Source organism: Amblyomma mixtum, chromosome 6, assembly GCF_055824585.1.
Source record: "Amblyomma mixtum isolate Tamu chromosome 6, ASM5582458v1, whole genome shotgun sequence".
Taxonomy (NCBI): domain Eukaryota; kingdom Metazoa; phylum Arthropoda; class Arachnida; order Ixodida; family Ixodidae; genus Amblyomma; species Amblyomma mixtum.
Window position 1 is genome coordinate 115,404,934 of NC_143017.1, and position 19,065 is coordinate 115,423,998.

General features: G+C 44.6%; 1 protein-coding gene across 1 annotated transcript in view; it reads left to right on the forward strand.

The window, feature by feature from the left end:
* The window catches only part of LOC149340134 (methanethiol oxidase-like), an 84,483-nt gene that overhangs the window by 27,454 nt on the left and 37,964 nt on the right, over positions 1-19,065 (forward strand). Inside the window, exons 3-5 of the mRNA XM_089548889.1 lie at positions 12,839-13,024; positions 14,201-14,318; positions 17,483-17,665. Of these exons, the coding sequence (XP_089405015.1) occupies positions 12,839-13,024; positions 14,201-14,318; positions 17,483-17,665 (487 nt within the window). The remainder of the gene's footprint in view (positions 1-12,838; positions 13,025-14,200; positions 14,319-17,482; positions 17,666-19,065) is intronic.

The following is a 19,065-nucleotide window of genomic DNA, read 5'->3' on the forward strand; positions in this document are numbered from 1 at the left end:
TCGCTTCGATTACGTTTGCACTGGCGTTTTGCCAGCGTTATGATGGATCTAGTTCTCGAAGTCGTCAACGAAGTTCTCGCAAATAGACACCTTTAGCATACCGTGTACCTTGTTACCGCTAGCGGAATACCGGGAGCCCGCCTACCGCCGGAAAACAGGCGCTGATTTGTCCCGATGCTTCAGGAGCGCGCGTAGCAGCCGGGCACGTGGCGCCATCTGGCGACGTCAAGGAGATTTGCGCATGCATTAGCTGCGCCTCAGTGATGCATGGTTTCTCGGTTCCTGGTGTTGCTAGAACCATTCGTTCTAGCAACACTGTTTTGTTCTATGATCTCATCACGCTTGTACTTGCGAGTTTGGCCTGTGGCGGCGATACCTGTATTTTGGTTCTTGCTCTTTTCTACGTTACAAGAGCTTTGTTGTCAGTATGAGTGGCGTTTTTGTAATCAGGAGCTGGTATTCTGTCGATACAAGCCAACTTCAATTTCTCCTCAGTGTCCCTTTAACTCGTTTTTCTTTTTGCATGCTGCCGCGGTCGCCTATAGTTTGCCTAATCTACAAAGTAGGGAGCATGTATTTTGGTCTCCTGTCAATTTGTTTGGTTGATTAGATGGTGTGTGCGAAGGGGGAGTTAAAGGGGCGGGGATCAGTACTGTGTTACAGAAGTGCCACAGAGCTTTGATTCCCTAGCCTCCGTGACTAAAATTAAATGACACCAGCTTATATAAGATGGTGTGACGTAATTAATGGAGTAGTTGATAATTAGTTCTCCGTTATTTATTGTTCCCGCACGCTTGGTTGAAGTTTTAACTTTTTTTTTTCTACAGGCGGTAACTTTACTTTTAATTCCTGACGAGTTCGCAGCCAGCGGATACAGAAACTTCAAATGATGCTGCAACGAGAGCAAATTACGGTTTAGAAAAGGCGCACTAATCACATAGTTGGCGGTACAAATTGTCAAATTATGAGAGGCGTAAAAAAAAAAAAAAGATACATTTTCTCTCGTTAGTTTTGGGCAGCTTGCAACCAACGCAGTCCGCTTCTGACTTTTAAAGACAAGCTCAGCGTTTATGATTAAATTCTGGGCCAGATTCCTTAACTCAGAGGAAAACAATTAAATATTTACTGCGCGCACAGGCGAGGACAGGAGCGGAAAAAGCTACTAAAAGCGCTGAGCAGATCTGTTTATGTTCTCACTCGTTCTTGAAAAGATACAGAAATGCATTTGAAAGTAAAGTGTGATCGAACAATGAAAAGCAATGCACAAGGTGATCAGGATAAAGTATGATTTTTAAAAAATAAAAGACCTTCAAACGTACGCAAAAAATTCTGCCTTTGACTGCTACTTCTTCCGACAGAAAACTCAGTTCTGTTGCAGCCCTTGCGTTTCGAAAATTACGCAGCATGCTTTACATCGGCTGCTTCAAGCGCAGTGAGAAAAAAAAATTGTGGCTCTAACGTAACACCTGGTTGAATATTTGAAGAAAGTTCGTCCCATCCGTACATAAAATATCCCCCTTTTTTTTTGCGAATCTCACAACTGCAGCCCATTAAACGGCAGAAAAGATGAACTCAATCCGTGTGCTACAAATAAGTCAGCCTGCTTCTTAATTTGGCGTTCCCAAAGAGCAATATTATTTATTTACAAAATTCTGCAGACCAAATCGGCCTAAGCAGGAGAGGGTACATTAATTCATTTGTTGATAAGTACTGTGCCTTAGAATCGGCAACAATAATGCGGTTACAAATAAGTTTACACAAGATATTATGCATTGACAGAAATAAACAAAGTTACAAAGCAAAGTACATGGGGTAGATTTGCATGCCGCACACATTGCCCAATAAACAAAGCACACTACGGCTCTGCTAATAAACAATAATTCCTAACTATAAAGCCAGATACATAAGATCTCATGACATTGGAGAAAGAAGAGGTGAATCTTTAGACAAAGCGATCCAGTCGGATACTGTTTTCGGGAAAAATGAAAATTTGTACGAATTTGTGCGGGCAGAGATTGGTTTCATGCTACAACTGTGTTTATCTCTGGAATGCCTGGCATTGTCCTTTTCGAAGTGATCGTGTGGGTGAATACCTAGTTTTCGAAAATGCAGAGAGCGAGAAAAGCCCAGCCGGGCAGCCATTCTTCTCCCAACGAACGGTTCAAGGGTTGCCTGAAGTAACATGGCTGACGAAGAGCCTTTTCGTTTATACTGGTTATGTAGGAATTGAACTCCTAATCTTTGGATATTTTCTGATTTTTCTCGGACATGACACATTTCTTTGCAGGGGACAGTAAAATCGTTGGTTGTTTTTGTAGCGTGAGCTACATTGCCCACAGTCTCGCCGTTTCGCGTGCTCCCTCCGTCGACCATACTGCGCATGCGCGAGGAGCAAGTGACGTCACTGCGCACAGCTGGCGCCGCTGCCGCTGCTGCTGCCGGCGCAGAGCCACGTGACGTCACTGCCCACGCTACGTGTATCCTGGCATAGCAGAGCTAAGCCACTGCCAACTTTTTTTTTGCGGGGAATTTCAATTAAGTAAAGCTGCAAATTGACCTTGTTGGTTCATATTTAACTTCATTAGTGCGTGTGGTTTTCGCGCCCAGTATTGTTCGTTCCCACGAGTAGCGCACTAGTGAAGTTGAAAAGAATTTCACTTATTTGTCATGCACGGTCACAATTGTACATAAAGACTAACATAACATTTAAGTTCACTCTTACGATGAAGTTTCCACTTTAGAAGTCTGTTAGTCGTTCTCAGGCCTACGTACCCACTCCATGTGCTTATATTCAGTGTTTCGAAATAGATAAAATAGATGATAACAGAAAGAGGAGCAGGCTAGGCTTATAAATTATCTTGTTTCTTCCCTTGTTCCACCTCTGTAGTGACAAGCACCTTTACAGCCACAGAACGCTGCAGGTTCCACGTGCATGCCACCCTGGTACCAGTTGCTCGCAGACACCCTGAGGATGGATTTCGCAACCATAGCGCGTACGTACACGGGGCACAACAGCTGTAAACAGCGCTCTAAGGATCTAGGCTGTGCGAAAGTGACCACGCTCCTTCGACAGTCGTGATTCTTTGGTCAACATCGGGAAAGACGCCTTCTCGTCATCTTGAAGGAAGGCAACAAAAATAAACAAGTGCTCGAAACTACCTGTACACACGTAATATTCCGCAAGCATGAGCACGTAGGTACTAGTATGCATACAATTACAACAAGTGTACACTGGAACACCTGAAAGCTTTGCACCCGGCATATGAGGCGAAAATGTTTGCCAAGCAGATGCAAAAACCTGTATTGTTAGGTAGTGCACGAGCGTTAGGAGTAATGCGACAAGAAGAGTTGAAGAATTAGGTGCGCGTTCTTGGTGGGAAACCTGAGCATCATGACGATGTTTGCGTGCAGCAAACAATCTTTTTTCGCTTCTCATTTACCTAAATGATGAGTTAAAAATAGTCATTTCACCTTCAAACAACTGAGGATACTCGAAGGGTTGCGACAACACAGTTGCTGAGCATCGATACACTTAATCAAGCGGCAATGACTCACTTTATGTCTAAGTGTCCCTATTATGAATGACATCTTTTTTTTCATGATCTGAAAAAGAATAAAAACACGCAGAACGAGAGAATAAGATTTCAGCCTATTGCGCCATCTGGAATTCTGCCATTTGCGATTTTAACATTTCTACAAGTTTCCGAAAAAATTTTCACGTATATTCAAAGGTTTCAGAGATAAAATATTAATCGTAACTAAATAATTTCCGTTTCAGTTGCATTCATTAAAAACATTTCTCTTCACTCTAGTCTGCTGTTAACAATATTGACATAAACTATCAGTTTTTTTTTTGGATTCCGTATTTTAGGTGAGGCAACGTACATAGCGGCCGGGTATCGAAAATCTAAGTGTGTTGCAGAATCCTTCTTGCATTTTCGTCGTGCTTTATTCGTTGTTTATCTTCAAAACGTCTTCTCACTTCTCTGCAGAGAGGAGAATGAAACGACTACGGGGCTTTCTTAGACCGTGGCAGCTGCATTCAACAAAAATAACCGCTCTTCTCAATGAACGGTCTTGCATCTAATAACTGAATACGTTGCTTGGATTGAAGCTCTTAAGTGAATCGGAGTGAATTTAAACAGCCAGAGAAAAAATACTGCTTCCAGAGCTAAATTTTTTAGAACGCAATGAATAAATGAAGAAAGGACAGCATTTTCTTTGAACATACAACTTGCCTTCAGATTTGACAGTACTTGACATGAGACAAAACTTGAAAACTTTTGGGAAAGGAGTCAACCTAGGCATTACAAGCTTTATAAAACAGCTCAGTCCCACATCACACTTTAGGGCATTAACGTGGAAAAAAAGAGGGAAAAGTCATTACTTTCTTCCTTCAACCCTGAAAGATTTACTTCTTGAACATAAAAGTTTCTTTTGTTTCACCACCTTTATATTGCTTGCCTTTTTTCATTCAATCACTTTCGGGGTTTAATGCTTCGGTAATTGCGATCGGTTTTGTTCATTTGCTTCGCAACACACGACGGCTCAAAGAAACCGCTTTCGAGCTAAACTTTAAGCGCGTCCGGACGCCAACACAAACACACTGTCGCTGTTCAATTTTTGTTTGGGCTGATTTTTCGCACCGCAAATTAAGGCTTGCCCTTTGAAAAGCCCAGGCGTCGCGCAGCAATTTTGCCAGTAACGTACAAAGGGGCCCAAAAGAACGCGGCAGGTTCGGCCCACCCTGAAGGCAAACTCTGCGAACAATACGACCCGGCTGCGGGTTCGCCTCGGATGGCCCCCTTCTCTCTTTGGAACCTCCGACTTTGACAACAAGAGAAGCCGAGCAGAAAGCGTGAAGAGCGGTCGTACCCCCGCCTTCTCTGCTTGGTCGGGTGGGACCACTTCTCTTCATTCGCCGTCCGCCAAACTCCGGAGACTTATCGCCTCCCGTCGAAGGCGCCACCGTGTCTGGACCGCTGACTTCGCTTTACGGCGAGAGAGAAAGGCGTCCCTGCTCGCCGAAGCTAACCCTGGAGGGGGGAGGGGGGGGGGGGGTCCTAGCTCATCATCTCTGCGTTGGGGGGGGGGGAAGTTTTGATCGCCAGCGAGCCAGTCTATCTTTGTTTACACAGCGCCTCGCTATTACCGTGCACTGGTGCGAAAGGTGGAGCCAGTATCAGTCAAATAGGTCGGGAGCGCTTCATCGCGCAGTCGTCATCGAACGAAACGCGTGACGCCTAGCAGGAAGGGTCAGGTGTATTTTGGTGCTGTGCAAACTTTTAAACAAAAGCCGATAAAATTTTTGTGCCGCTGGCATGTGTTTCAGCCTCTCGCGAAGGATTTGTACGGTTTGACAATGGCACAGAGCTCATCGATCTCCATGCGCTCACGTTGCCAAGTTTTGTTCGTGGATGACGTTGCAGCGGCGTAACAGCGTTCCCTCGTGCTATATATCGTCGGCTTTATTTTTGTGGGATGGAAATGTTAGCACAGCTTAAAATGAATGTTGTTCTACTAGGTATTTCAAGCGAGAAATTAGAGCAAAAAATTGCGGTCGAAACTTCTGCATTGTTTTCGGCCGGGATTTATTGACCGTCTTATAGAACATACGACACGTCTCAGAGCGCTGCACGAATCTATAGTGAGGCAGGGTGTAGCCCTAGTTATTTGGGCTTGCGTGTCGAGCCCAAAAAAACAAACAAACCAAAGTTTGCAGTTTTGAAGAGGTAGCGGAGGGAAGTTCGGTAGAGGGCCTATACGTGTGTGTAATGCTCGCGATGTTTATTTTCTTTCTGAACGAAAATCAATAACGTAAAAACTCATAATCCCGCTTATTTGCACGAAATTGCCCGACTATCGCTTCCCGCCATTTCTGTGCGTTTTCTTTTCTTAGCTGCCAGGCGCCAAAAACGCGGCTTAACTTGCCTCGGGTCCTACGGCCCCAGATGAGCAAAATTTCTTTTCGTCTCCTAGTCCCGAAGGGACGAAGATAAATAAGGAAAGGTGGCGGAAACTGATCGCAATTTTTCTTTCACCGACTGGCCGCCTATCTTAATATCTTTCGCGTGTGTGGCGTGCTCATGGCAGATGTTTATTTACGCCATTGAAGTTAACAAAACCTAACAAAAGGCCATTAACCATCGAGGCTTTGCGCACCATTTGGAGCGAGACTCCAACCATGAAAGATAACATAGAGACCACAAGGATCAGAAAGGGTTGGCAATAAACGAAAAAGATACAAACTTTTTCTAGTTAAGATGATCAATTGTCATAGCTTTATTTCTTATTTTCGTTAAACTAGCTAATCACGAATCTAAATAGACCCTCTCGAAACAGCTGCCGACACCTCTCTGAAGCCAGAAAAACCAGAGAAAGTGCTTCCTATCTGCGTAATGGCAGCATGAAAGGCAGCTTCGTTAGGTGTGCCCTTCGGGCATAGCTAGCAAAGGTTTTGGTCTGCCCGAAATTACGCGAAAGTTAAACGACCGCGCAATCCCTCTTGTCTAACGTTAGTAAGTTCCTTTCCTCTGACAACATTTAATTATTGGTTTTACTAAACGTGAAATGATTTGTTGACCAAATCGACCACGGTTCAAATCACGTACAAGCAAAGTATCACTGGTCACATACAATCTTGTAGAAGTCGCGAGAACTATGTAACGTTAGACTGTTCCCCTGTCTTCTTTACAACTTGATCCGTCACTGCTTATCAGGTAACAATGCAATATAATCATGCATAGCTTGTGGAGCTAAAAAGCGAACGGCTGACCTTTCTGTCGGAACGTCGGCGAGCTCCCAAATCACTTATTAACCTACTACTTTTTTAGTAAACGACAAATGAAAGTAATTTTCACCCGAATGATCACACCGGGGCTTACAGTTGTTATGTTCTGATATTAATGTATTATATTCGCACAAAAGAAAAAAAAAAGGCCTTGTTACTGTGCTTCAATCATGCTCATTGAAAGCCTGAAAGGCACGCAAGCTTAAAATCCATCAATTCGGGAGTTCGACTTTGCATCGCGTATTCCCTGAAACTAACACACACAGTCGAAAAGGCAACCTCAGGACCTTGCTGACTCTGCACGGTCTCCTAACAGAAAACTCATCTGACGATCCCACAGTTCTGCTAGCATGAAAAGGCCAAATGACTCTGGGCTGTCTTTCTGCAGTGTCAAGAACGGAACACAGTGCGGTGTAATACCAGTGTCCTCCCTCATGGTCGTCACATCGATGTCAAAATTGGAGATGACACTTAAGCCCCGCCTTAAGGGTATGACGCGATAGCGTAATGGCTTAATTGCCATATATGCAGAAGGTCATTCTCTACTTTACATTCGTTTGTCCCTGGAAATCCTCACATTCCTCCTGGCGCAGTGGTACAGCGGTTAAGCGATGCGCCACTGCCCTGCGATAGTAGGTGCTCCCAGCGGTGGGCCTTGTGCGGCCCAGGTTGCTCTTCCCGAGCGGCCAATCATAAAACTGCCACCTGCCATGATGGGCAGTTTGCTCCCAATGCAGTGGGCAGGTTGTGATGACGCCACAAGGTCACGTGACCTAGGTGGCCCATCTGCCTCCTAGGTTGCTCTCTGGGGACCACCTGCCAGAGCAATGCCCGTGATTTTTCGCTCACAGCGCCGACGCCGCAACGCCGAGACTAGATTTTCTTTCAAACGAGGCTTTAAACGCTATTGCTTTAAAACACAACAGGATCGCGATGCATCAAAAACCTGGCAAATGGCACTTCGTGGCCCATTGCCGAAACACACGTTTAGCACAGACGGACATCAAGAGGTAGTGTATGGCTTAAAAAATACCATATTTTCCCGACCGATTGGACAGAGGGACGTATCTATCCTGGTCAGTTGGTGCTGTATCTAAATTATAAAAAGTTTATAACATCAAGAAGACAAAAGATGAAGGCGAAAAACACCGGCGCTCGTGTCTGCAAGACTGCGGTGAGAGGCCAGTTGGTACGACATTTAGGGAACAATAAATAACTGCGCAAAAAGGACGGGACAAAAGAGAAGAAGCACACAATCGTCCCGTGCGCTTCTCTCTTGTACCGTCTTTTTTGCGTAGTTATTTATTGTTCTTAGATTGTGTGTGTTGTATCATTCTCTGTCTCATCGATGTTGCGCAATTTTTCTGATTAAGATTGGATGCAAATCAGAGTATTAACAGGCCTTGATACAATCTTATCGAGAAATCCTAAATGATGCTTTCGTTACACGTGCGCAATAAATAAACACATGGCTAACACTCGCGCCATCTGCATTCTGGAGATGCTCGTACCGGAATCCTGAAGAAATCAAAACTAGAAAAATGAAAACGTCCATTGGCTTCTTACGTAAACCCCATAAAGCTGTCCCACATCCCTGGCATATTGGTCTCTTACGAAACATCAATTTCGGTGTGCACACGGAGCAACTAATTGTGTCCCCACAGCATACGGGGAACAATTTTTTGGCAAGGTCTGTAAGGGAGACGCCGGCAGTAGTGATGTTCAGTATCATTTCGATCATTCGCCTGCACAACTGTGCATATTGTTCGTGTTCAAGACACTGCAAATTTAGAAAGAATGCAGATAATTATGCGCATGTACAGTAAAAACACACCAGAAGTTTTATATGGTGGCCAGAAAACGACCAAATGAAAAGCACCGTGTAACAAGGTCTGCGGCAGTAGAACTGCGACACCCAAATGAATGCACCAAGAATGTCACAAATTTATGTCAGTTAAACCATATGAATCTTTATTAATATTTTTATTTCATGAGTGCGTATGGAAATGCACGCAGGTAGTTTAATGGTTGATGGGGGTTTTAACGTCCCAAAGTGACTCAGGCTATGAGGGGCGCCGTAGTGAAGGCCTCTGGAAATTTCTACCACCTCGGGTTCTTTATCATTTAACCTGCTGTTTATGTGGAAGCGCACCGTACTATCTGTGCAGCGCAATAACCCCAGAAGACAAATAGACGACAGTAACATTCAAAACGGTACTGCTCTTACTAGCGTTGCTATGAAGATTCTCTCATCAGTAAAAGTGAGCTCGTATAATAGCTTTCCGTTATTACCAGAAATGGAATGAAGGAGTGAATCGGTCCGAAAGAGGAAAGTGAAGCCCGCATTGTAAGGCTGCTGTTTTGTAAATGCAATGATCGGACTACATTTAGGATGTCTAATGCGTGCGTCAAACGCCTTGACGGACAACTCCGAGCGTACTTCTGGTTTTCACGCAAGACAACATAGGTACGACAGACACATTTTTGAGCGGATGTCGCCGTCTCAGGGGCTGTTTTCTTCCATATGAAACCGGATACAAGCTGTTATGAATAAAAATAATTAGTTTGTATTTGTGTTTGCTGTAAACAAGCTGGTAATTTTCAATTTATTAGACTTGAGACGCTAATGCTGCGGATATTATTCTACGTAATAATCCTAACAACTCAATAGACAAAATTTTGCAGAGCATTTGAAGTAAAATAAAAGCTTCGTTTCACTTCTTTCCTTTGCGATCTTGTGAGGTAGCGGATGCTTTAGAACACAAATGGTTAGAATTTAGCGGCCTCAGGCAGCTTTCACGGAAATGTAGGCACTAAGCACAAAGAAAAATCATTGTAGACAGGGTCATCAGTATCTTGATGTTCATTCGATACGAAATTTCGTTACTAAGCTTCTCCTTCGGAAATGTTGCACTAGCTTGTTTTCAATAAAAAAAAAAAAGCGGAGACGATGATTTAATTCAGCATGATAAGTTCATTAATTTTTTCTGGTGCGCTGCACGTGATACAAATTAATGCAACTTCTGCAAAGGGAAGAAAAATGATGAGTTTCTTTGTCTCTTTCTTTTTAAGGTGATTCATATGAGGGTCGAAGAAAAAGCCTTCCTCCCTAAAGGGAGTGGGGTATTCCGAATGTACCGGACCATGCTAAAAGCAGGAGTTGCAAGCACTTTTCTTTTTTTCTTTTTACCAGGGCTGATAAGATATCTGTCCCCCATTTCTCCTGATAGTTCTCCACTACCGGTCATCGGCGAAATCCCTAACCCTTTCTTCGATTCACGCGCTTTAATTTCAGGGACTCAGACGGCGGCAGCAGGCATCTCTTATGGACGTAGTTATTTGCTTTTTTTCTGGCCATTTTCGCATCCACCTTTTGCTAGTATTTGCTATTTTTATATTTTCGTTGCCATTCGAGTCCGAGCATATTTCGCCACTTTTGGTATTTTTTTCTGTGACCTGTTATTTTTAACCACTTTTTATTACCTTTTTTCGCTTTCATTTTTTACTCCATATCATTGTTCACTCTAGTTAGCTAAAGTTTCTTCACATCTATTCTACATGAGCGGCCGGGTTTCTCCATTACTTTCATGCATTACGTCCGCCTCTGACCTAAAAATGATTTTCGTCGCCGCTTGTTCCGCTTTCCGAAGTCTGAAATATAAAATGGGAGCGAACTTTCCCAGCTGGAGTCCCTTCCGCCATCCATTTTTCGCCGCAAAAACTTCCGTTTATCATTAGCCTCTCGTTTTTTTTTTTCACCCTGTAAAACTAGCACTGCCACGCAACGAGTGTTGCTGTGGCAAAGCTACTGTACCGAAGTCTGCTGGCGTCATTCCAAGCGTTGCGCTTGGCTCCGCCATTACGGAGGGCAGACGCTGGAGCGAGCACGGAGAAACGAAGGAGAAAACTAACAGCCTTCTCACAAAAGGCTCCGAATGCAATAACGCCAGCGAAGTGGGCAATGTGTAGAAAAAGAAAAAAAGTAGAGAAAATTGACGTCAGCCGGTAATGCATGGCCATGCTCTGCTCTCACGCTCTGTCAAAAGATGTTTGGATTTGGGACTGCCAGTGTTCATAGAAAAAAAAAAAGAATCGCAGTGGTTGGAACACTTTCCGCTCTGCTGATATGCGGGTATAATGTTCTGTCAGCATAGTGGGAAATCAGGCAATTTCAATCCACAAACCCAGGGACACAGCTAGAGCGGGGCTGGGCCTGAGCAAGATAGGTAGCCCGTATTCGTATGGGGACAACATTTATATCACATTATACAGCATGTATCTAATAGGGGAGTTTATACAGTCGCCAGTGTACTATTATTTATGCGTAACCTGCGCTTCCTCCCTCAATGGAACTATGAGCGCGAAATTCATCCATTCGTGCTCAATAAAACTTCTGTGGCTCTTTTTGGGCATATTGATGTTATTCGTCATGCAAAGACATATGTATTTCTGAGAAAATGGCTTTTAAAATTGTCCCTCCACTTGATTCAAACTCGTGACTCCTAAACCAAAAAGCCCGGCCGCGGTGGCTGAGTGGTTACGGCGCTCGGCTGCTGGCCCGAAAGACGCGGGTTCGATCCCGGCCGCGGCGGCCGAATTTCGATGGAGGCGAAATTCTAGAGGCCCGTGTATTGTGCGATGTCAGTGCCCGTTAAAGAATCCCAGGTGGTCGAAATTTCCGAAGTCCTTCACTACGGCGTCCCTCATAGCCTGAGTCGCCTTGGGACGTTAAAGCCCAATAAACCAATAAACCCAACGAAACCTAAACCACAAAAGACTCTGTGATCAACGTTTTGGAGGGAACGGTGATGTAGCCTTGCCTCGGTGATCCGCACCCAAGAAACTGTTTGGGCGCACCGGTGTTTATTTGCGAAATCAGCCTATAATGACGGCACCTGTATTTCGCTTTTGTTTTTTGTTGGTCATATAAGACTACCGTTTTCAGTGAAAGTGGCGTCTTTGTCGTTGGAAAGCGGTAACGTGTAGATACATACCGCCTTCAATTTGTCCTCAGTGACCCTTTAAAGAATTGTTTGGCAAGACGCGGTGTGGGTGAGTGTCGCGTGGAGGAAACACTCGCCCCATGCGCTGCAACACGAAGGAATCCAGCAGCATCTATTGTTTGATATCGCTTCCACACCAACAAGGGCATTCATTTTTTTTTAAATTTAAAGGGAAATAAATATAAATGTCTTTGTTGTTTGATATCGCTTCCACACCAACAAGGCCATTCATTTTTCTTTATTTTGAAGGGAAATTAATATGTGTCCTTGTCATCTTTCGTGCTGGAAGTTCAATCTTCATTTATTATTATGATCGTAAAGCACAAAAGAAACTGAGAGGCTATGAGTTCGTAAAAAGAAAAGCGCTGGAGCTTGTCAGCCGAGGATGAAAAATGACCATCAAGGAGTAGTAACAACTAAAAAAATGTTTGTTGGCGTGTTGTTGTTTTTGTTACCTTATGTTTATTTGGTCAGTTCGCTTTTCTTCTTGCTATTGCCGAAGTTCACCAAAGCGGATCTTGAATACGTTAAGCACAATTGATATCATATGTTGTTATTTAGTAACTATTCACATTTACAGAAGCCTCTCAAGCTCACGCTCCAAGTGCTCGTAATAGTTAACGTTATGTGTCATGACCATAAAGAACGTGCTATGACCTTGAACAACGTTTAGCAAAAAATGCAAACTTGCCAATAAAGGGTAAACAACGCTAAAAATGTTGTGTACAGCAAACCTGCAAGGCATCAAGATGACCATGGACTTCTTGCGGAGCGGTTTAAGAGTAACGGTTTTTAAAAAAGAGGCATTGCGAGTCTGCACACGGGAAATTGTCAGGCAGCGAGAAATAAAAGAAAGCTTGAACATAGGCATTCTTGGAAAATGCATTAGTTTTTTCATGAAATTTCTAAACCAAAGACATAAGCCATTAGTGCCAGTGAAGTACAGGGGGCTATCTTGTACAGGTGTGTCTTTGCTATAAAAAGTTTGCGTTTACAACTTTTTGCTCAAATGACCTCTATGGGCGCACAAAATTTATGTTCGCAGGTTGTTCATCGCCTGGAGATGCCGTACTGCGGTGACAGCCTTCACCACATGAACTGGAACACGTGCAGCAGCTGCTACGGTAACCCGAGCAAGCGGCGCGACAAGCTGGTGATGCCCGCCCTCGACAGCGACCGCGTTTACGTCGTAGACCTTGCACACAATCCCAGGAAGCCGACCCTGTTCAAGGTGCGCACACGTGTGCGGCAAACACGCAGGTCGGGTTTCGTAAGACGCACCAATATAGGCGAGCCACACACACACCCCGCTCCCTAATGATGGCTGGAGGGTTCAACGTGTTGCGCGGCATCTCATTGTTTTCGGTGGAGGTTTGTCTACTGCTTTCCACGTGCTCTCCATGTCGAGCCTACTGGTGATGCTGATGCCTGGGACAATCTCGTCACTGTTAATCGATAACACTATTCTTGCTCGACCCAAAAAAGTTTTTTGGGCCGAAGGGTGGATGACCTGTGTCCGCTTTTATGGACCTGAAGTGCGGCAAAAGGGAACTTGTTGCTGGGACAATGCGTCAGCTAGAGGAAGTGAGGATGGGAGGGATGTGTTAAAAAAATTCAGGCCTCTTGTTTTCTTTTTCCTGCCCTAAAATTTTGCCCAAAAGTTCTGCTGATGACTTTAGTATTCACCACACTCTTGATGGAATTAATGCCAAATATTATGTTAAACGATAAAACTTTGCCAATATTTTTATCGGGGAAACAGCATTAGGCTCTAAAAGAGTAGAAACTTCCTGGCTAACCAGGATATATTCACCGTATCCGGTTGTTAGTTGTGGTGTTTGTTAACATTTTTATCCGCGAAACAGTGTCAGGCTGTAAATTAGCAGAAATAGCCTGGCTAACCATAAAATACCCCGTGCATGCCCTGATTAGTGTCGGCATGCCCAAAAACTGTAACGAGTGATAGACACGACAGTATTGAACTGGGAAAATGTATGCAACCTATGAATAAATGTGACAGGCGTTTGGAACGGAAACAGTTGGGCCCAGACCGTGCAAACACTTGCAAGGTTTCTATTGTTACTATCCGTCCTGCTTCGGCCCAGAAAACTTCGTGGGCATCAATCACGCAAAGTGAGTTGCGCAGCAACATGAAGCGAGCGATGACACGTGCGTATTGTTGTTGCAGGCACTCACACTCACACTCGCACATAGCATGGCTAACACGACGCGCTCTAATCATACGGTACTGAGATTGTTGTGTGTTCGTTAAGCATCTCCGTTCATCTGGAATCAAAGCACGCACTTTCCTCGCTGCGGCGCGCGCACGTCACCGAGGAGTAGCTGCAGCCCAGTTCCCTCCAGGACAGTTACACTGACACGCTGTCACGTGACCTCGGCGGCGCAGGTGATCGAGCCGGACGAGCTGCACCGGGAAGGCCTGTCTGCCCCGCACACGCCCCACTGCCTGGGCAGCGGAGAGGTCATGATCAGCACCATGGGCGACGAGAATGAGAACGCCAAAGGTGCGGCCCTTCCCTGCCTGAGCGCCTGCTTTTCCTCCGTCTTTCTCTTATCATCATCATTATCCTGAAAAACAAGCTCAAAAAAGAGAGATTAACGACCGGAACGAATGGGCGTGTGCCTGCTTGGGGGGAAAATGAGATAGGGTACAGAAAAGAGGCACACAGAGACACCTTCCTTGCCTAAAGAAAGTAAAATTAACAAAACAGCGCGTGCTTGCTGTTTTTTGTGTTGAACAAATCCACTCTCTGTACTACTTCCTGGAGGACAAAACGTGAAATGTAGAAACTACAGTGCGCTTGGCAAGACATAATCCTTTTCTCCAAGGGTGTAAAACTAGCACGCAGGTAAATGCCTGCTTCAGGGTAAAATGAGATAGGATACAGAAAAGAGGCACACAGAAACACCTTCCTTGCCTAAAGAATGTAAAATAAACAAAACAGCGCGTGCTTGCTGTTTTTGTGTTGAACAAATCCTCTCCGTGTACTACTTTCTAGAGGACAAAACGTGAAATGTAGAAACTATAGTGCGCTTGGCAAGACATAATGCTTTTCTCCAAGCGTGTAAAACTAGTACGCGGGTAAATTATTTATGTCTGCTGCCGTTCAATCAGAAAGGGAGACTACTCTGCACTACGTGTTATTTATTAGGCGATAGTTCTTCCCTGCTTGCGCAGAATTTAGAAACAGGGTGCTGATCTCAGATAAAGCAACAAGTGCATAGTGTTTGTGAATATTATCACTGAGGCTTTTCGCAAAAAAGTCGCGTGAATGAGAAATTCTCTGTTAGCGTGTGTTTTATTTAAAATTCTCGTCCTCGATAGTTGTAAGTGAAATGGTTTCGGTGCAGTCACTGCATCGATGTCAGCATAAGGACGCTCTCGACATGCATTTCATTCATTCATTCATTCATTCATTCATTCATTGAAACAGTAATTTATTTACTGTTTTCTTCGTTCATTTATTCATTTATAAATCTGTTCAGGTGACTTGGTAGCAAGACAGGCTGTTATAAACCAAGTGCGCCGCTTCGAACCACCTTGCGTTTAGAGCTTCGTGTAGGGACTTTTGGGGCTATGTATATGATGGAGAGATTGGACAGGGAAATCTGGTCTCGAAGACTGCCTGCGCTTTCTCCTATTTATTTCATCCTCAACGGGCAAAAAAGCACCGAGGAAGATGAAGGTGCCCTCAGCTAACTTGTGATCTGGTGTTCCGAGCAACGAACACCGCTTTAAATACTCGTTTTAAAATTTATTTCTCTCTTTTTGGCCAAAGCGTTAGCGTCTAAATTCGAAAGGTCTTTTCACATCGAGACCTTTATGTGGGAAATTTCCTCTAGTGTAGACACTATCCGCGCACTTTGTTGGAATAGAAAATTGTCTTTTGCGGTGGTTGGCCAACGATATAGAATGTGATCCTGGTGGGCTGCTAAACGGGCGGTGTCGACCGCGTGCCCTGCGTGGTGATCTTATCGAGGTGGGTGTCGCTTACGTAGGGCTGTGATAGGGGATGGAGTCGCATTCATTTGCAGGCAGCCTATGGTCATCCGGATAATGACTGTACTGGCGCAAATTTTTCTAATTGTTGTTTGTTCCTTCCTCAAAGCGGCTGGCACGCGGCTTTATCGCTCTATTTGTGATGCAAGACGCGACCAGATTTATCTCGATTGATCTCACCCAGGTGGAGTCGATTCTACGTTGTTCCAGACTGTTGTGGTTACTTTTCACGCCGTATCTCGAAAGTTCGTTATCAGCTTTAAATGTAGCACAGCTGAGAGCGGCGGGCATTGTGTTCGACGACCGCCGAGAACGCGCTTGTTGCTACGTCACAGCCGAGTCATTCAGTTCTTTGTAGGCGCAGGTCTGCCCAAAAAACAATTTCTGTTAGAATCCCTTTCAGCTGTCTTTCTGATTGTCGTCATACCTACCCGACAATACTAATAAATACGGTATATATTTTCTAAAGGCACTCTTTATACATGGGATTTGCTGTTCAGATTGTTTGAATACAAAAGAACACAAAAATTAAAATATAATAAGCCGAAAAAATATAACCGTTACTGACTGCCATCACGGAAGCCGCCATCTCATCTGAAAAGGTAAAATTTTTACGGTCTTTTACTTTATGTTTCTTGCCATCGGGTTTTGTCAGCAGGCATTTGTCGAACGGCTGCGAAGTTCACAGACGGCTAGCGTAACACTTCCTGAAGCAGAGCTAAGAGCGCATTAATAATTCGCGACGTTAAATTGCCGCGTGAAAGATGAGAGCTCAGCGCGTCATTTCCCCCCCCCCCCCCCCCCCCCCCATCTCCCATCTCACCGTCAATTCTTCGGGCTCAAATGAAGATGGCTGATCCTCTTCATGGAAGTGGCTGGAAGCGTCCGCGTTTAGCAGCGTCACAGAGCTACTAAAATCACTACCTCCATGAGCGATGCTCTTTAACTCGCTATATACATCTGGCTATTTATTTTAATAGTGTCACTTTTAATAGTGTCAAACAAACGGCCGTACAGCAGCTTGCGACAAAGCGAGGTAGCTAAACGTAAGAGAATTCTCGCATGCACCCGTTTTACGACGTTTTTGCAGCCCCACTACGTAAAAGAGTGCTGTGCGACCGTTTGTTCAACGCTCGGATGATGCTGTTAAACAATTGGCCGGGTGTATGCCGACGTAGTTCAGCCCTTTTTTGCCTTTAATGTATCCTGGGGGCTACTCCTGACCTCGATGATAGTACTCCTACAGACCACCAGGCGACTGAAGAAGTTTTCAGTTGTGACAAACAACGGCGCTGCTTGCCAACAAGGAATTATGTCTAAGAAAGAAGAAAAGTCTCGATCTGCTAATCTACTCTTTCTGTTGCAACTAGTTCGTTTTACGCCTGAAAACTAGCCCCGTGACTCTTGAGAAGCAGCACATCATTGAAATCATTCAGTGGCTTTCCACCGCATATTTCAAATTCAGCAGTCGACCTTTTCAGGGGAGAAAGCAACTTGAACAACTTGCGCTTCCAGTGCTAATCCAGCATGACCATTAAGTGCTGGCAGAGGTGTCGTCAAAACATGGCTAGAACGACGGACTGGGGAGTACAAACTAATATTTTTGTTTTTTCATTTATGCAACGCCTTGTTTTGATATATAGGATCATTCACTTGTTACCTGTGCAGGGAGCTTTCTTCTGCTGGAAGAGCGCACATTCAACGTACGTGGCACCTGGCAGCCACAGCTGGACGTCTCCGACTTCGGCTACGACTTCTGGTACCAGCCCCGGCACAACGTGATGGTGAGCAGCCAGTGGGGCGCGCCTTCCGCCTTCCGCAAGGGGTTCAACATGGCCGACGTCGAGCAAGGCAAGCATCCCATCTGCACTCTCGGATAATCCGAATAATGCAGGCAGTATTCGCCAATGCCCCGCAGTCATAAGCTATTTCAGAAGTGTTCTGAAGTTCATTTCTTCTACATCAGGCCTTTTCGTTTCTGTCGTTCTTAAGGCCTTCGCAACTCCTCCTTATGGGCAGTGCTATTCGTCAGTGCTTGGATTGTGTATGTGTCTGCTCGTCCCGTATTCACGCTGTTGCCAACATGATCGTGAACCAACAGTCTCAACTCACCACACGCCCGCTGTTTCACTCGCAATCTATAGAAATCACGCTTTTTTCATAAATATTTTGTAATGCCTACTAGTAATGTAAAAACGCTATTAACGTAAATTTGAGTCACCCGATAGGTTTGCCGTCACCGGCTTACTCATTTGCGTAAAGGAAAAAAGAAAGAGAGGGGGAGAGGAAATATACATTTTGATGTGCACACGAGTAAAGTCACCTTTTCAAAGAATTTTTGCTTTCTGCAAAGTGCTTCTATTTTTCTGAAACTGGTCCAATATTGTCTACTTTATTCATTCAGGTATGCAGTTATAAAGGTGAGTTCTTACTTTTAAATTTAATAGAATGTGGTTTGGAAACGTATATGCTGATTGCTATTAAAAGTGCGTATATCTAATTATGGGCCTACATACCCTACCATCGGCTATTCGAACACAACACATTTGCTTAGAGTATTCGATTATTTTATCTAGAGAAACAAAGTGCTAAACTGTCAAAGTGTCTACTTTTTAGCTTTGGGTAGCGCATTATAGTGTGGCTTGCTAATGAGCGTCTCGTGAGAAACTTGCGGCGTACGCTGCGCACACGACAGAACTGCCGACACACAATGCCACACATAACTATGCGCAAAGGAGGATATCGCATGTAGTTTTTGCTTGTATTACGCAGCGACCCATCCTGAGATGGGTCGTATATGTGGCCTGTACCCATTATGTTGTGGCTTATCATATATCCCAGACTGACACCATTGGCTAGCACACGGACGACACCTATCCGACAGTCTTTCTTGGTTTGGTTTATTGGGATTTAACGTCCCAAAGCGACTCAGGCTATGAGGGACGCCGTAGTGAAGGGCTCCGGAAATGTCGACCACCTGGGGATCTTTAACGTGCGCTGACATCGCACAGTACACGGGCCTCTAGAATTTCGCCTTCATCGAAATTCAGCCGCCACGGCCGGGATCGAACCCGCGTGTTTCGGGTCAGCAGCCGAGCGCCGTAACCACTGAGCCACCGTGGCGGGGACCGACAATCTTTTTTAAAAGAAGTTTTTTTGTAAATACATGTTCAGAATAGGTGGTCCCAAGCACTAGTTTTCTCACTGCATGATTTAAGAGGGCGCAAGTTTAAACATGCGATAGTGTACTA